Source organism: Solanum pennellii, chromosome 6 (assembly GCF_001406875.1).
Source record: "Solanum pennellii chromosome 6, SPENNV200".
Taxonomy (NCBI): domain Eukaryota; kingdom Viridiplantae; phylum Streptophyta; class Magnoliopsida; order Solanales; family Solanaceae; genus Solanum; species Solanum pennellii.
In genome coordinates this window covers 46,811,390-46,831,136 of record NC_028642.1, presented here as the reverse complement: position 1 = coordinate 46,831,136, position 19,747 = coordinate 46,811,390, and the positions used below count along the sequence as shown (strand labels likewise).

Below are 19,747 nucleotides of genomic sequence, written 5' to 3'. Positions count from 1 at the left end.
AACCTAATGGGAATAATAAAATTCATTCATTAGGCATAATGCGTAGATCCCCGGCACAAATTCCAATATCATCCCTCCGGTGTCTTGATAAGCAGGCCAATAATATTCGATGGATAATAATTTCTTATTTTTTATTATTTTAGAAATGATTGAAGTGTTGTTTACGTATTTAAAATTTTTCCAATATCTATCTACAGGATCAAATATATCCTTATTATTTAAGCTATTGAATTCTTGGAAAATGTTGGATATATGAAAATGATTAAGACAATCTATATGGTTGATCAGTTAGCTGACGACTATATAAATTTGTTAGTTAGCTAATAATCTGAGTTTGTTAAAATTAATGAGTTGTCGTATAGTTAGTTATAAGAGTCAGTTGTGTGTGATTAATATAAATAGAGCAATATGTCCGCGTTCAATGTAACACAAATTCATTTAATACAATTCTCTCTTCTCTTTTCTAAACTTCTCTCTCAAAGAGTGCTGCGATTACTTTCTTATCATGAAATTTATAAATGATCTTGCCAATGTTACTGACTTTTCTTTGTGGTGGAAGGAAAAGACTAATACTAAAAAAAAAAAGTCTCCATGTTTTGAATTTGATAGTAATGATTATGTGACATATTTGGAAGTCTAGGAATTCTTGGAGTTCTAATACGAATTAACTAACCCTTCAGACATAGTGACGAAAACTTTATCTTATAAATATAATGTATATCTTGATATAGTGCTTGCAAATTTTTCAAATAAAAATCTTAACGAGATTTCTGGCTACCAAGTAAGAATTTTTTGAAGATAGGATATGTTTATTTGTTGATGCAGAGTTACAGGTTAAATCAAAAAAGGCAAGCGTTGGTTTGGTCTATGCTTAGCAAAGGTGTTTTGCTTCATGCTCATGGATCCCCGATCCAATTAGTTGAGAAGTCTATGATTGCTGAAGCGTGTGCAATAAGAAAATTTGTGGAGAAAGCGACACATCATTGATGGAGGAAGTTCTATGTCTTCTCTGATGCGAAAGGTGTTGTAGATGTATTGAAGAAAATCGTGAAGTCTATATGGGACATAGATATAGTTTATGAGTATATTTGTAATATGTCTGCATCTCTAGAGCATATCATGTTTGTACGTATTCCTTGAAAATTTAAGGTTATAGCTCACAACGTCGCTAAGTTCTCAATTTCCTTGTTGTCTGAATTTTCTTGGGAATACTATTCACAACTTGGACTGTAAACGATGCAGAACTTTCCTTTGGACATACTATATTCAGAATGAATTAATATATGACAGTCTTTGGGGGGAAATAGTATCAAAAATGCTTTTCACATATTATAAATTATTCAAAATAAAAAATATCTCTCTCCCATCTATAAGATCAAAAATATTTCTTAACCTACTAAAAATCATTCAAGAAGGGAAAATTCGAATCATTTTAATAGGTTAAGGACATTTTAATCTAATAAATGGAAGTATGTTAAATATGCTAAATAAATTTTGACCCAAAAGCAAATTTGATTCAATCAATATTCAATAGTGAATGAAAAACATTTTAAAACCATTTCTAATACATATAAGCTACTAATTAGATTTTTGAGTAATACTTTTTCATTTTATTTTCGAGAAAATAAAAATCTTTTACTCTTTTACAATTTAAATAAAAAATAATAATCTTTCTGGATCTCCGATAACTACAAAACAAAAACAAAAAACTATAAACAACTAGAGAAAAAAAAAAGATTCGAATTACTAAAACAAGCAATAATGTACTTTAAAAAATATCTCTAGCTATAAAATCCCAAAGGGTGACTTCAATGTTTGACATCAAAATTCTCATAAGTCTCTTCAACACTAATTATTTGGTCATCCTGGAAAACAATGATGTTGTTAAAGATGTATATCCTTTCTTTCGAGTCTACGACGACGGTCGTGTTGAACGTTTTATGACGTACGTGGTACATACTATCTCCCACCATCACAGACATCTGATAACGTTTCCTCTAAAGACATTACCATCTCGCCTGACGTCTCTGCTAGGCTCTATCTTCCAAAAAACACTACTACTCCCAACCAAAAGCTCCCCATATTAGTCTATTACCACGGTGGAGGACTAGTTATCGAATCCCCCTTTACCAATTGGACTCATCGTTACGTAAATCTCTTAGCTTCACAGTTGAACACCATTATCATATCCGTAAACTATAGGTTAGCCCCAGAGAATGACGTGTCAACGATCTATAATGATGGTTGGACCGCACTTCAATGGGTCACTTCTCATGCTAACAAAGACGACTCTGTTATAACCAGTACTTTTACCAATTATGACCCGTGGTTAAAAACCAATGGTGATTTTGATAAACTCTTCTTAGTCGGAGACAGTGCTGGTGGTAATATAATTTTTACTATGACAATGAGAGCAGGTAAAGAAAGTTTAAATTGTGGTGTGGGGATATGTGGTTCAATTCTTGCTTTTCCATACTTCTTGATCGAAAATATCGATCAAGAGGGTATACCTTATAAGATTTGGATAAACATTTGTCCATCATTAGAACAAGGATTATTTGCTATTGATAGTCCAATGATTAATCCACTAGCTAAAAATGCACCTAGTTTGTCGGTGTTGGGTTGCTCGAGACTTTTGGTTTGTATCGCGGAGAGAGATGAGTATATTGCTAGAGAAACGTTGATTCGATTTGTTGAAGGTGTGAAGAAAAGTGGATGGAAAGGAGAACTCAAGGTTATTGAACTTGAAGAAGTTGGTCATTCGTTTCAAATATATAAACCTGATTGTGAAAAAGCTAAAGATATGATGATGCATTATGCTTCTTTTATTCACAACAAGTGATTAGTAGAAATAAAAAAAAAAATGTTATTTGCAACATATTGCAACTAGCTAGCCATTTAATTATCTTCCGTTTCAGATTGTTTGAAAATTATAATTTTAAATGTCGTGAATTTTGTGTTATTGAGCTACTTTGTCTTATTGTATTACGTAGGTGCATTATATTGTAATCTTTTCAAGTTCATAATGTGTGGAATTATTTAGTTGGTGTTGAGTTTAGAAATCTCCTTTGTCACCTTTCAGTTCAATTGTACTTTGCTATTTAAGAGAGGAGAAAAGAGGCAAATATATCTTGTAACTTTGCTATTTCGAGCGGATATTTTATAGTTTAAAAAGTGACGCATATTGTTTACCGAATAATACATACTGAATTGAAACAAGAGTGTATAAATCCTTCATTTAATCATGATCATGCTGGAGTCTCATATCAGTGGGCTAAGTGGTACTTGATTTTGATCTCGAACAGTGCTCCTACTTGTGCTAGTTTTTTGGGTTGAGTTAGGTCCAACTTAATGTTCATATATTTACAGGTTGTTCAACAATATAGTGGCCGGAGGAGTTTACCCCAAGCTAACAAGCTAAAAAATTACACGTGACTAAGGAGCCTCAACGATATATGTCATGAACAAGATACACGAGAATTGATGAATCTAATTATACTAAAGCAAAAGTGTTTGGATTCACTTAAAAAGTCTTAGATTTACCCAAAAGAAATCTATCAATTCCCAATAAATAGTTGTTTAGTCCAATTTAATTTGGGGTAACAAAGTATGGGAGAGATCCAAAGTACTAGCAACATGATAACAACAACTTGTTGTAGCTCAAATCTAGGTCGACAAAGCTAGATCTCTAAGAATTACCAAGTTGCTCAAGGATTTTGCCTAATCAAGTTGTACGTACAACTGAGCTCCAGGTAAAAAAATCGAGAATCGAAGTTGAAATTAAAAAAATGAGGTGTTGGAAACAATTGCTTCTATAGCCCGTGCTTTTGCGTTATTCTCTTCGATATAACTCCTTTTTTTTCTTTCTAAATCACTCGACTAGAAAGAGTGAATGTTAAGTACACATAAAAAACTCTGACTATGAGTTGACACTAATCCTAAACATGAAAGTTTCTTTTGATTGAAGGAACCATATGTCTCGCCCATCGAGTTTGATCATATCTGTTCTATTGTCCGATCATAATATGGCGAATGGAGATATTATTACATTTAATTTCTCCTCAATACATAAACACACTTTGATGAAATTAGCAATACAACTAATCACATTTTTGGCTTTGTCACTTTCAGAATTCAAAATCTGAAAACAATGTCCTTCTCCTTCAACATCAATCACCTCTGCTAATTTCCCACTTTTCTCCATAGCTTGTGCATAACAAATCCCCAAATTTCTCAGCTCATCTTTCTCTGCTATACACACCAAAATCTTCAAACAACCCAACTTTGCTAATTTTGAAGGTTTTTTAATCCTTGGATCATCAATTCCATTCTCAGCTGATGGATTTACAAACCCCCAAATTTTACTGAACAAACAATCTCCCCTGTTTTCGCTTGACGATAAAAAATATGGGACCGAAAGAATCATACCCAAGATTTTAACTTCACCGTTCAATCCCTCAATCCCAGCTCTAACAACTACATTATTAGCTATGTTTCCTCCGGCACTGTCGCCGCCGATGAAGATTTTATCAAAATCTCCATGGTTGATTAACCATGGTTCTTTTTCCATTTTGGGGTTTTCATGAGAATGAGAGGCAACCAATTGAAGGGCTTTCCAAGAATCTTCGTAAATTTCAGAAAAAGGAAGATTCTACAGAGAGGATAATAGCAGTAGATTCAGAGCTTAAGAGGTTCAGGTACACGTTGGGAGAGGAAAGAGAAAGTCGACCCAACATAAAACCCGCCGCCGTGAAAATACACAACGATTGGGAGCTTTTGATAATTTGAGAGCTTTGGGAGAAAGATTCTGGCTTTTGAGGTTTGATGAAATGGTGATGTCGCCTGTGGTGGAATATTCCGCTGACGGAGGAACGTGAGGTGAACGGAGAATACGTTCAACATGGCCGTTTTTGTAGACGCGGATGATCGGAGAAAGATCAATTAGCACCTCATTATCGTCGGAATTCATGATTTACTGAGAGACGACTCGATAGAAAAATGCCAGTCGTGATTATAGTGTTATAAGTTACAACAATAATACATTGAATGAAATTTTCTAAAGTGAAATTTGAGGAACCTTGGTGGAGTTGAGCATTTGTAAGATGCAGTAAATGTCAATACCTACTACGTTCTGTCATCCCTCAATGACTCAAACATTGGCTTCTATTTAGGAATAATTTGAATTTGAAATTTCTATTAGATTGATTAGTTTGTTGACCCAACAATCTCACCTCACGAACTCTCTCAGCTTCTATCTTTTAAAGGATAGACCGCTGATCAAAGGACTTTGCCTTGGATCTGCCTACGATAACTGCACTTATTTCCATCCTTCTCTAAATATCAAATGACATCGTCGTGTCTGTTGATTATACACTCAAAAGACTCCAATGGGTGGTGATTTTAGCTGGAGGCAATATAGTGTTTACTATGACGATGAGAGCTGGTTGCGAAAACTTAATTGGAAACGTTAAGCCCAACTGTTTGTTCTCAAAATGTATTTTACTGTAATTCACCATGAAACTTATTTGAACTGAATTTTTTAGTTATTGTAACTCAATTGTATGCAGGTTTTCTTTGTTATATCCCCACAGGGAAAAAATTTATAATGAAAGTGAACTAGACATAAGGTTCATAATGAACTCAAAACAACTATATGGTTCACTTTTTCTTGTTTTGAAATAAAAAATATTGAGATCTCAGTAGCTCAGTTGATTTACTCTCTCTGAACTTTCGTCTCTTTGATAAGGATTCCATTCTTCATTCTGTAATCTCCTTTCCTTACCTCCGATTTCCCATGTAATTAAAAAAACAATTGAAAAGCTAAAAATGTGGGATTACAATGGAATAAGTTTTTAATACATTACAAGAAATGAAAAAACAATCATAATATCCTTAGAAGGAACATTAATCTAAATCCAAATGAAATAAATTTTGAAATTCTTAAAAGGAAACAGTATAGAACATCTATACAAATTTGATGATAACCTTTAATGTCTTCTCTGATTATCTCTCTACTCTTCCTTTCTTAATAGGAAAAATAGGTGGTATTGCACTGTTTTTCCCCTGTCTGCAAATTGGAACATTAATCAAAGGCCTTACTCTTATTGTTGCTGATTTAGATCTCTCCAATCTTTTCTTAATCTTGTCCACTACATGTTTCTCTCTGCTTTCATCTGTGTGCGAAATTTCAGAATTAGCGCTCGAAGAAGATGAGGATGATGAAGATGAAGATGAAGGTGATAATGAGGAAGGCCTCTGTTTTTGTTTTTTCAATCTGAGTAACTCTTTCCATAATACAGTGCATGTTGGTGGTCTAGGAGATGGATCTTCATCAATAAACCAATTTACTGGCCTGCTCTGTTCTTCTTTACTATTCCCCTGTTTTTCATTCACTTGTTCCTCGACATGCTCTGTTTTGAGACTAATCTTGTTGAGTTTTTCAGCGTGGTGGATTTGCCAATAGGGAAGTAATTTGCCTTCGAAAATTAACTCATCGGCTGTTGTCATGTTTCCGGTTGTGAAATTGCTGGATAAGAACTCAAATTCTGCTGCATTAAGCTCTTTTTCGCGCTTTTTCTCTGGTTGAGAATTTGGACAAATGGATATGAAGTTTTTCTCGTCAAGAAATTCTGAGGAGAAGGAAATTCGAGGACCCGAATTCGGATCAACAGATGTAGATGCAGTTTCTAAAGACATCATTTTTTCAGTTGTATGAGTAAAAGAAGAAGAAAAAATGGAGTAGGCTAAAGGTAAGAACAAGAATAGTTCTGCTTTATAAGGGGGAGGAAGGTGGAGCTTAAAGGTAAATAAATGTACGAGTTTGGTCGAACTCAATAATTTTAATTTAGAATTGTATTTTTATAAGAAAATCATTAAATATATATAAAAGTAAAATTTACTATTACTATTTCATGTTACTTCCTTAACTTTAGAATCCATTGGAGTATTTCTTGTTTGCCAATAATTTTTTTTTGAGATTAAACTTGTCTCACATTTCAAATAGGACAAGATAACACCAAAGTTTTGAAGTATGAATTTCGTTTTAGATATACTAGTAATATTATCAATTAAATAGAGTATGAATTAATTCTGAGATATTCCTTAATTAATAAACAATCTATATAGGTGTGTTCTCTATTAAGATACTTTTTAATTTTTTATATATTCAATTGATTAAAATACTTAGAAAATATATTTTTTTTTTTTAAAGTTTATTAAAATAGGAATATGAGTTGTTGTTTTTTTTACAGTAAAAGTAGAGAAAACAAATTATACTACCTCTATATCCTAACCTCATCCCATCAGTGGCGGAAAGGGATATCAATAGTTATAAAATTATAAATAAGCTAGTAGAACGTGTACACACGACCTTATATAGTGTTTGTAAGTCCTAATCAATAGATTAAACCTTCAACTTGTTTTAAAAGGCGTTAATTTATATATTTATATCAATAAAACTAAAATTTAACCACTATATACAACGTAATTTTTCGACGATGAGACATTCCACCACCACATCCCATCACCGCCCCATCCATACCAATCTCTATCTTGCGTAATATTATCTAAATTATATGCAAAATATTTTATAATAATATTTCTTTTACATGTATCATACACATAAAAGAAAGTTATTTATTTTTTTAGAAAACATTTTCGTTCGTATCAATTGCGCCCTAAATCCTTGCTCCCCATCTCTGGGGCATCGTAGTGTTTTATTGAATTTTTGAACTCTTTTTAACGGTTCTTTAGTATATGCTAATAGTAAATATTTGGACGGTGAGAATATATATATTTAAACTAAGTGGTCTGGTGAAATAGAAACAAATGAGCTATTTGCTGTCTTTTTTAAAAAAAAATATGGGAAAGGCACATGCATGGACAACTTTGGTACGTAAAGAGAGCTTTTTCTAATAGTAAACATGGAATCTTATTATTGTCTTTAAAAGGATTCAATTTGTACATTATTTTATAATATAAGCATAGAAGACAATAAAACAATTCTTGAACAAAAAACTTCCTTAGAATTTGATTATTTTTTTTCTTCTTTGGACTTTCGCTGTCTCCTTGAAGTTTTTTGGATCTCTCAACTCTATAGCCTATCTAGCAGACCATAAAAAAAAAACACTCCATCTATCTCAATTTATATGACATATTTTATTTTGCAAGAGTTAAACAGTTTAAGTTTGACCAAGAATTCACTCATTGAATCTTTAAATTATTTAAAATGAGATTTATATATTTGTAACTACGTAAAAATTTAAGTATTATAAGACACAATAATTGACAATTTCAAATATTTAACGAAAAAATTATGGTGAAAGATAGATGTTTGAATCTTGAAATCAACATATTTGTAGCTACGTAAAAAGCATTATAAATCATAATAATTGATAATTTAAAATATCTAAAAATATACAAAGAATTACGATAAAAAATAGATATTTAAATCTTAAAATCTAAAATTTGTAACGTAAATTAAACAAAGAAAATAGTTAGAGTTGTCAAACACAAAGTGAGGTCAGTTAGAAGTCAATAATGCATATAAGCAAATTTTTAGAGATCATGATTTAAAATAGTGAGTTACATTGGAAAAGAAAATGTGTAGACGTTGCTAATAAAGTTATTTGATATTTATATTAATTCGAACTCAATAGAATAGTCCAAATCTGCATGAATAATTAGCTCGAATATAACAATTAGTTATTAAAAAAAAGATGCAGTAGTTAATTAGTAGTGTCAATTAATTAGTGAGTAAATTAACAAATATTTTAGCAATTTGGCCCTACATAACCTAGCAGAGAGTTCATAATGACATTGGAGAAGTTATAGGCATGTGGGCACATGAGCCTAATTTTCAAACCATGTGATTGTTCACTTCCCAACAAAATTAAACAGAACATGCAGATCTTGGCTCTTCCTAAACTCACTTTAAAGGGACTTCCTAATTATAACTAATTATTTTTTATATCGTAATTCATGTGATACATATTTTAAATATATTTTAAATTTATAGAATTAAGCGTTTATTATTATGTCAAAAGCTATACCTGATAGCAAATACGTAACTTTATTTCTTAATCAAAGTTTATCAAGTAAGTATTATGTTCGATTATGACTTCGATTCGAACTATCCAGCCCTCATGCCATAGGTAGAATCATTTTATCTTTACATCAACTATGATGAGTAAATATTTTTCTGAGGTAATTAATTATCCTTTAGCCAGTCACAATGTGTTAGATATCATGAAAAAAGCTGGCATTAAGATTTGTATTTTGAAGTATTCCTGTATTAACCAATACAGCTAATGAGCATAACTAGGGTGATAATCCTATAGATTAGTATTTTTATTTGTATAGGTGTTATAACGAATGTTACTTGTATTTTTTTTTAATGTTACAAAGTATCTTGCACATAATGGTTGCACTTAATATCTGATTATTATTTATGGAAGTTATTAATGAGTGTCAAAATGAGCCTAATTGCAGATATTTTGCCTAATTCGCTCTGAAGGGTTAGATTCACGATAATTTTAATTGGGTTTATCTCAATTAATTGTAAGAGAATTTTTAATTAAATTCAATTTTAATTTCAATTTCAATCCATTTTATGATTTTTTATTTGCATTGATAGAATGTATTTTTCTACTTAAAGTACGAATTTCTATCTATTATATTTAGGATGTATCTACCCACTTGTAACTTTTTTCTTTTAAAAGAAGAGTTGAAATTCAATTTGTTGTTATAAAGGGTAAATAACAATATATTAAAATTATTGATATTAAGCGGATCAAATTGCGCGGTTCATGATTCGACCCAAATTTTTAGCTCATTTAAGTCCAAAGTAAACTTAAACAATTCAATACCCAACCCATTTTTTATTTGAAAAAAAATGTATGAAATAGCAAACTATTAATTCAAATTAAATAATATAGCCATAGTTAATTTTGATTATTCGCAACAAATATTTCCGTTTTGCAATTTGATTTGATATACAATTAGTCATTTTCAGTATACAAGTAGTCAATTTATACATTTTGGTATAAAATGTGTTTGTGTTTGTATAAAACGAGAGAAAAGTGTATAAACAAAAACAAATGCAAATATATATATTTTTGTCCTATACATTTATAATTAAACAAATACTGATCTTAGTGTACAAATTACAATGTATAAATGAATTTACACTAAACTGAATAATTTGTGTAAAACTGAATGTTTCCAGCGAATTATACAAATCAAAAACTATGGCTATATTATTTAATTTGAATTAATAGTTTGCTATTTCATAGCGAGATGGAAAAAGTTATTGATAATTTACCGTTATTGTTCAAACAATACTACTGCATTTCATTCTCAATTTTGTTAAAAATGCACGTTTATGATAGAAAAAGGGAAGATCTTGAAGAGTTTAATGTGTATGAGAATTCATTAAGTATAATAGAGATAAAACACAATTTAATTTGTATTTATTGAAGCTTAAATTTGATCTTAAAGAAAATTCAGTATCCAAAATATACTAATGCCAAATACAATTGAAATTTAAATTTCCAAAAGCTTAATTTTGATCATAAAACAAATCCCTCAAACAATACTTTCACCATCGACTCATAATGTACCCTTAGCATTAGACTCATAAATCATAATGTACCCTTAGCATTAGAGGTTGTATTCAGGCCGACTCTTGTCGCAAACACTCACATTATTTATGCTTTTAATTCCTTTTGCATTCTCTATCTTCAAATTTTTGATAGTTAGAGTAATACTCTGTCAAAAACATGACTCAAATCGTCGAAAAGTGTTGAATAAAGTGAATGACAAATTCTTTTTCTATTACTTCATAAATTTTCATAATAGAGTCGGGTATTATCAACTTTTTATATCATATTCTATGAGTGTAACTCTTATCTTTATTTTAAAGTTTATCGACTCACTTCTTTTGTCCCAATTTATGTGATACATTTTATTTTTAAAAATCAAACAATTTAAGTTTGTCCGAAAATTTGCTCATGGAATCTTCAAAGTTTTTAAAATGAAATTTATACTACTAAAAGTAATCTAATTCACAATAATTTGTAATTCAAGATATTTAAAAGATACATGAAAAATTTAGGGTCAAAGATAAACTTGTTTGAATGTCGAAGTTCGAAATGTGTCACTTAAATTGAATAGAGGGAGTATTACTTATAGAATTATGTTAACAATTCATATAATAATTGTCACAATAAAATGATATTTTTCAATGTTGAATTAATAAAATCCAATCTAATAATAATAATTTTTTAAAAAAAACGTATTTGAAAAAATCTCTTATAAAAAGATAGTATTAAGTAATAATTTACCTGAAAGAATTTAGAAAAATAAGTAAATACAGATAATATTAATTTAAATTTTAAGCCTCTAATTAGAATTTTGCTTTAGACTTTTGTTTTGTTTGAAACCCTAAGTTCTAATTTATCTTACACGAGGCCTAGACTTAACTTGCATTGATAAGTAAAGTTTGATTATTTTTTTGTTTCAGTTCTATATGAATACATGCTGATGCTAATGTATGTATCTACAACAATTTTTTTTTTTTAAACGGGTGATAAATATATGAATTGAGTTGAATTTGAATGAATCAAAATGAGCTGGGTTAATAAATAATTTGTCCAAAAGTTTTTACTTGGATTGAAATGAGTTGGACTCAATGTTGGTCGAAACCCAACCTGCCCAATTCTTGTTTAGTTTTAATTGCTTTATTTGTTCTTTTATAAATTTTAGTATCTAATAAAATTATAAATTTTTGATATTATGACTTTATAAAACAAAAAGAAAAAGTGTTTTTAAAAATTATTTTGACAAATTTTTTGATGAATGAATTTAGGCTAGATATTATCCAAAACTTTGATGGGATAAGATGATCAATAGAAGGGTAAAAAATCAGGTCAAACTTAAATGGATTGAATCGATTATAAATTTATGAGTCAATTTTATCATCACTAATTTTATTACTTTGTCGAATCACTGTTTTTTTCTAAGGGATTGTTTGTCTTACACATGGGGATTCGATATGACAATTCAGATTCGTTAAGCTGATATGGATTTTATTTTTATTTTTAGAAAAAAGATTTAATTGAACTGCAAGTATGGAGCAATAACGATAATGCAAAAGTTGCATTCTCTAATTTGACAGATAATAATGAGCTAAAAGTTTGATTGATGCAAATTAATATATAGATTAAAAGTTTTTTTTTTCCTCTAGGACATTGAAAAAGGTTAGAATCATTTTAAGAAAACTATATAATTAGATATACCTCACTACTTATTATTACTTTCAAAATATTGGGTGTGTTATCACAAATTAAGAGTTTTTTATGTATCGATACATGTATTTTTTACAAGATACGTAAAAATAGAGAGAGAGGTAAGCGAGATTCATATATATCTCAGAATTCAGATACAAATCCTAATACATATATGTATTTGTATGTATCTGGAATATCAAATCGAAGAATGGCGAGTGAGATTGAAGTGAGGTGAGAAAGGAGAGCGAGATTTGCTATGTATCCTAGATACATGCGAATTCGCTTTGACACAATGTATGTAGAACAAATTATGCCTAAATTTGACCTATGTATTTGTGTTACATATATCTGGACGTTTCTGGAGGCACCAAAATCGGATAAGATGCATAATACTTCAAACTAGAGTATATCTAAGCAATTAACATCTAAACTAGTGAAATTTATGTAAGTTCCTCTATATTGATCATAGATTCTTATCTTATCTAGTTCTTTTTTATCTATATCTATGTAGATGAATTGTAATTCAATCTATTTTTACTTCGTCCATTTTCAATTAGCCTAAATGGGATCCAAATCTAATCCACCCATTTGCTATATACATAATATTTGGTAACTGTAATGAATAGTAACTATCATTGAAAATAATGTTTACATATTTAGGAAAAAATAGCTTTAAAAGCGTTGTATATGAAGTACATATAATTTCTTAAATGAAAATAGTATTATTTTGGTTAAATGTTATTAATTGTTAAAATGTTTTCACTGGATGAATATTTAATAAAACTCCTAATTTAATTCTGACAATATAAAATCATAATTAAAAATTCATCTAGTTTATTGAGACATTATAAGCCTGACGTTACATAGTTAATGTGTTTATCCAACTTTTATGCCGGAGCGAGAAGGGAATTTTTTTTTTTTAAAAGGACATATTAATTTTTTTTAATCAAAGGGATAAAATCGCTTTTGATAGAGTGATTTTGCTCTTTAATATCTCTACGAGTATAACGTTTTTTTTTAAAAAAAATTGAATTAAAAAAATTAATAAAGGCAGGCATTTTGGTCCAACGTTTGGTATGCCCCTGCAACATTTGTTAAAATTTTTTTTTGACAATTCGCTGCTGGATTTAAGGAAAAAGAATTTTTTTCAGAGATATCGCTGTCATAATAGTGATTTTTGTGTTTTTTTAAAAAATTAACATGTCAATTTTGTCATAAAAAAATCACTTCGTCAGGAGCGATTTTACCCTTTTGGTTAAAATAAAAAATTCATATATCTTTTTAAAATTTTAATAATTTTTTTTATCCTTTTAACTTCGGACTCCGTAAATTTGCATGCATACAAATTTCATCAAGTTCAAACATTGGTACGTTGTCCGTTACTTCACGTAAGATTATCCACATGATATATCATTATAATTTGTGAACCATTAAATCAATGTCACCCAACGCAAAACCGCCTTATCATAATGCCTTTTTATTGTTAAATTATATTTTGTTTATACAGTACAGTAACATATATATGTCTATATGGTGACTCTCATTATTTCTTATCCATGTATATTTTTTATATCTAAACGTAGCTTAACAAATATCTAGCTATTTTTCCCACTCTCAAAATTTTAACATACTGTAAAGAATAAATTCACTTTTGCTCCCCGATTATTTGTGCATTATATTCTTATTTCTGATCCTTGTAATATTCGATCAAATATTTTGTCTTTTAATTAATTTAAAAGGTATAATACATAAATGTGCTCTTTAACTTGGCTTCAAATCATATTTATGTCCTTCAAGTTTGGATGTGCACTAATAGACATTTAAACTTGTATAAAGTTGAATAAATAGACACGCATGTCGTACATGTCATTTTTTATCCTACGTGGTGTTCTACGTGTATTATATCATTTAGGACACATGTGTTTATTTATTTAAAAGTTGGATACTTAAAGTGTCTGTTTGTGCATTATGAAAGTTGGAGGTCAAAGTTAAAATTTAAAGTCAAGTTTAAAGTCCAATATATGTATTATACCAATTTAAAATATCGATTTTAATCCCATTACATAAGTAATGTGTTAACTACCTGTGGATTATTTTTATATAAGCTATATTATCATAAAATGCAGAGTATTAATACCATAAACTTAATATAACACATAAATAATTATATTGTATAAAATAGTGGAACAGTTGATAAATATGATAGATTTATTAATATTCTCAAGCAAAGAAATTTAAAAATTACACATTTTAACTAATTAAAAATAAATATACTTACTCAAATATCATGAAAGACTCTGAAAGGATTTCATCAATTCCTACACTTTACCTGTAATTGTCATATTTACAAACTATACTATATATTTAATTTGATCGTAATCAATTTAATTGAAAACTTTCATTATATTACTCTCTCAAAATGTAATATTAAAATAAGAATAAAAAAATAAGTAATTATTTTTCTAATAAAATGATAAAATTTTGGACTAAATAATTTTAATAAAATTATGGCAAGAAATACTTACCGCTTCAAAATAAGTTTCACTTAACAAATATTTCGTTCATTAAAAAACAATGTATAGCTTAATAAATTATCTTTATTTAATAGATCATAAATGGCTCTTTAAAATTAAACACTTCTTTCCACTACAAGAATATAGTTTAAAAAAAAAAATACATAACTTTTTGTTTTGAATTTTTTTAGGTTATATTTATTTTAGTATTTTCTTTTATTATGATAATATTCCATCTGTTTTACAAAAATTTTTTACAAAAAATGATCTGATTTGATTTGGCGCGAAATTTAAAATATAAAGAAGACTTTTAAATCGTGTGATCTTAAATTAAAGTTAAATCAAATGTACAAAATTGCTCTTTGATCTTGTAACCTTAAATATGGAAAGCAAAATTAAAATATTACCAGAAAAAAAAATATCATTCTTTTTAAAATAAATTTAAAAAAAATGAGATAATTTTTTTTTAAACAAAGAAAGTATTTGTATTAAAATAAAACCGGATAGAATACTATCTTTTCGATTAAAAGTTAAGTATTCACTTTTGTATGTGCCAAATAATTGGTGTAACTGCTAACAACATAACCCTTATCCATTATCGATCGACTTATAGAAAGATAATTTAAGGATAAGTATTTTTAAAAATTATTTAAAGTAAAAAAACGCTACCTAAAAACCTTTTGGGTTCACATTTTATTTTAAGAATCATTTTTAAACTATATGAAATAGTCAGAGAAATATGAATTTTGACTTTATCTACGAAAAAAAGCAATCTCCAAAAATATTTCTTAAAAATAAATAAACAAACCAAAACCACTTTATTATTATCTATTTCCATTTAGGTAACACATTTAGGATCTCGAACTGATTCAAATAAATTTGATAATAAACAATTCATATATCTTATATATATTTTGAATTGCAATTATTATAATTTATTATACTTTTTATTTAATTTTTAAATATGTTAAATTTTATTTTAAAAAAATTAAAAATTTCATACATAAATTTTCGATTAAATTTAAATAGTTTAACTCTTTAAAAAACAAAATATCTAAGTGGAACATTTATAATATAGAAATTACAGCTTTTATCTGTCATTTATACTTGATAATATATATACACTACATCTTAGCTGCCAATTAATAAATATCATCCTATATTTTCACAAGAATCCTATCATATAAAAAGTTTCTAAAATATGGATAAGATTTCATTACTTTTTTTTTTTGTGCTCTAGAATAAATATACAAATCCTTTAAATTTGTGGAGTGTAAATGCATGACTATCATCCCTTTAATTAATGAGTGGCCTTTAATAATAGATTAAGTCAAACACAACAATTTCATTATCCACCATGTATTAATGCCATTTTCAACAAAAAATAAGGAAAACTAATTATAATTTTGAATAAATTAGTGGTAGATCCTATTTTACTGAGAAGAAGTAACAGAAATTTGATTAGTATAAAAAGGGATTAACTTTGTAGTTCAAAATCATCATTCCAGCGAATAAATATTATCTGGAGAGTCCGAGGCAAAGATAAATACTAAGCTCTTTGTCTCTCCTCTCCCTATATATGTAAAAAAAGTATATGCTGGTTTTATCTCTATTAAAATAAAGAAAAAAAAACCCAAAAATAGAGATTTTATTCCATCTTCATAAATCAGTTTTTATCTTGGAGGGTAATTTTTATTCATATAAAAACGAAAACATAAATAATTAAAAAAAAAAAAAAGGCAAAAATGTCGACAATTCAACCAAATAACTCTAAGATTACCGTATATGTGGTATCATGTTGGATCTTTGCTGCCTTTGGAGGGCTTATGTTTGGTTATGATATTGGTATTTCAGGTATGTATTTTTTATTATTTTAATTTTAATTTAAGGATTTTGGATTTTGGGTTTTGATTTGAATGAGTTTTTTCAGGTGGAGTGTCTGGTATGGATGATTTCCTGATTAAATTTTTCCCAAATGTTTACGAAAGGAAGCTTCACGCAAAGGAGAATAACTATTGTAAATATGATGATCAACTTCTTCAGCTATTTACCTCATCATTGTATCTATCTGCTTTGGTTTCGAGTTTCTTTGCATCCAAGGCCTGTTCAGCTTTAGGACGTAGGCCTACCATCTTCATGGCTTCCCTTTTCTTCATTGCTGGGGCTATTATAAGTGCTGCCTCAGAACACAGATGGATGCTCATTGTTGGTAGAATATTGTTTGGTGTTGGTGTTGGTTTCGGAAATGAGGTATTTCATTTTTCATTTTCTTGCAAATTTTCATACTAATTCCCGGGAAAATTCTCTGACATTTTTCTTTCTACTTTTGTTTGTTTGTGGCAGACTGTTCCTCTGTTTTTGACAGAAGTAGCACCAATCCAACTCAGAGGAGCTGTTAACATTATGTTCCAACTTTTCGTAACCATTGGAATATTCATAGCAAATCTTGTGAATTATGCTACATCGAACATGCACCCCAACGGGTGGAGGGTGTCACTTGGCCTGGCAGCGGTTCCAGCTTTCATGCTGCTAGTTGGTTGCTTCGTTATCACTGACACTCCTGCCAGTTTAATTGAACGTGGCAAAGACGAACAGGGCAAAGCTGCGCTAAAGAAAGTTAGAGGGGTTGATGATGTTGAAGTTGAATTCAAGGAAATCGTTGCTGCTTGTGAACAAGCTAAAGCTGTGAAACATCCATTCAGAAACCTAATGAAATCTGCCAGTATCCCACCACTTGTTATCGCCATATTGTTGCAGGTTTTCCAACAATTCACTGGAATTAACGCCATTATGTTCTACGCGCCTGTCCTGTTCCAGACCATGGGATTCAAATCCGATGGTGCACTTTTATCCTCCGTCATTACTGGACTTGTTAATGTTGGATCCACATTTGTTTCAATCTACGCCGTTGACAAGGTTGGAAGGAGAAAATTACTCCTCCAAGCTTGTTGCCAAATGTTGATCTCTCAATTGGCAATTGGTATCATCTTATCCGTCAGTTTGAAGGAAACAGGAACCTTAAACAGGACACTAGCAGCAGTGGTTGTGATCCTTGTGTGCACATATGTTATGTCATTTGCTTGGTCGTGGGGACCTCTAGGATGGTTGATTCCAAGTGAAACATTCCCAATGGAAACAAGAACAGCCGGTTTCGCATTTGCAGTGAGCACAAACATGCTTTTCACTTCAATCATTGCTCAAGCATTCTTAACAATGCTTTGCAAAATGCAAGCAAACATATTCTTCTTCTTCTCTGGATGGATCGTCGTTATGGGACTATTCGTCGTCTTCTTAGTCCCAGAGACTAAGGGAGTTCCCATTGATGGAATGGTTGATGTGTGGAAGAGCCATCCAGTATGGAAGAGATGCTTCAAGAATGAATAACTAATTTAACAATATGACTTTGATTGATGATAATACAATTTTTCATATATAAATATATAATATGTTATATGTATGTACAAATAATTAAGTACCTCCACTCCCCTACCCTCCTACATTTAAAACTGGTTTTGAAGTCTTGGTTTGTGATCTAGCGCTTAAGTTTATGGCAATTATTGCCTACAATCCCTATCCCACTATCGGTTGTAAATTTATTTTTACTTTTTTTCCCTTTTATAATAATTCCTAAGTATTTTGCTTCCAAAATTTTGTTGCAAATGATATGAAATCATTTTTCAATAATTGCAATGTGTCTTTCTCCTTTCCTTGTTCATTCTTTGTGGTTGCAATAAATAAATAAATAAATATAACTGTTGCTAATTAACATTTTGGTCACTTAACTATAACATATTGTTCCGTACAATTATATTTATTTTAAATCCATAAAATTGCTCAAATTTGTATTTCTTTTTTTCCAACAAAGTCATTATAACCGAAAAGTCAAATGAATAGTTACATATATATATATATATATCCCTTCAATTTTGACCATATGATAAATATTATATTAGTTTTTCTTTTTTTATTGATTTTCAACAATTCATTTAACTTAATTACGATTTATATTAATAAATATATACATAATTTAACTTATTTGTACATTCATAATATATTTTTAAAACTAACTTTGTAAATATTATTTTTCTGAAATAAATTTTAATTAGTACACCCCCACAAAGTGCGAGTGTTCACTTTTTTTTCTTTAACTTTACATGGATCATTAATTATCCTTGAATAAAGAGACAAGTAAATAAACAAAGATTAAAGAATAAGTATATTAATCAAATTATTCTCTTAATTAATTTTTTCTTTAGGGCTATGCAAAATCTTATCCTCCAACTAAATGGGAATGGAGAAAATATTCTTTAGGGTAACATTTGAAAACTGATTTATCCAAGTACTACGAGATGGCTGCCATTTTTGCATTTGATGACTGCCAATTCCCATGATTCTCGTTAGTTTCATCAATTTAATTAACACAAACTACATAGATATGTTTTTTAATTTGATATATATTTTTTTATTTATGTCTTTCGATTTTAAGTGTATACAAATATACATTTATATTTATATAAAGTTGAACAAGTAGACACATCATGAGTTCAATGTAGCATACAACCATACACCACATAGGACATAATTGTCGTGTAGGATGTTATGTAGGACGTGTCTGTATATTTGCTTAACTTTATACAAATAGACGCTTTTATGCAAAACTGTCTACTTGTACATAATAAAAGTTTGATGGCAAAAATGTGAAATTAGGTCAAATTAAAAGGACACATTTATATATTATAGGAAAAATGAACAAGTATTCCTCTAGACTATGATCGAAATTTCAGAGACACACCTTAACTAAGGTCTTATTACCTCTCTGAACTTATTTTTTTTTTGTAATTATCTCTCACGTGCCTCAAATGCGTGGAGTCACGGAGTGTGCCACGTAAAACAAAAGGTGTATAAAATTACAAAAAAAAAAAGTTATAGTTTAGGGAGTACTTGTGC

The 19,747-nt window shown here is 29.4% G+C and overlaps 2 protein-coding genes and 2 pseudogenes across 2 annotated transcripts; 2 read left to right on the top strand and 2 right to left on the bottom strand.

Annotated features, from left to right (window-relative positions):
- Positions 1-1,811: 1,811 nt before the first annotated feature.
- LOC107022373 lies at positions 1,812-2,842 on the top strand (annotated as a pseudogene).
- A 1,176-nt stretch (positions 2,843-4,018) lies between these two features.
- LOC107022372 lies at positions 4,019-5,580 on the bottom strand (annotated as a pseudogene).
- A 132-nt stretch (positions 5,581-5,712) lies between these two features.
- Positions 5,713-6,739, bottom strand: LOC107022840. Its single transcript, XM_015223421.2, has one exon. The coding sequence runs from the start codon at positions 6,697-6,699 to the stop codon at positions 6,004-6,006; it is 696 nt and encodes a 231-aa protein (XP_015078907.1). The 5' UTR covers positions 6,700-6,739; the 3' UTR covers positions 5,713-6,003.
- A 9,559-nt stretch (positions 6,740-16,298) lies between these two features.
- On the top strand, positions 16,299-18,484 carry LOC107023070 (sugar transport protein 8-like). The gene is made up of 3 exons (XM_015223617.2): positions 16,299-16,654; positions 16,731-17,050; positions 17,144-18,484. Exons 1-3 carry the CDS (start codon positions 16,546-16,548, stop codon positions 18,182-18,184), a joined length of 1,470 nt encoding a protein of 489 aa, XP_015079103.1. The 5' UTR covers positions 16,299-16,545; the 3' UTR covers positions 18,185-18,484.
- The last annotated feature ends 1,263 nt before the right edge of the window (positions 18,485-19,747 follow it).

Bases quoted from the DNA above. Each gene is read 5' to 3' on its own strand.
- LOC107022840 (XM_015223421.2), bottom strand. From the start codon at position 6,699: ATGATGTCTTTAGAAACTGCATCTACATCTGTTGATCCGAATTCGGGT.
- LOC107023070 (XM_015223617.2), top strand. From the start codon at position 16,546: ATGTCGACAATTCAACCAAATAACTCTAAGATTACCGTATATGTGGTA. The intron at 16,655-16,730 runs GTATGTATTTTT...GAGTTTTTTCAG, and splicing joins TTATGATATTGGTATTTCAG to GTGGAGTGTCTGGTATGGAT. The intron at 17,051-17,143 runs GTATTTCATTTT...TGTTTGTGGCAG, and splicing joins GTGTTGGTTTCGGAAATGAG to ACTGTTCCTCTGTTTTTGAC.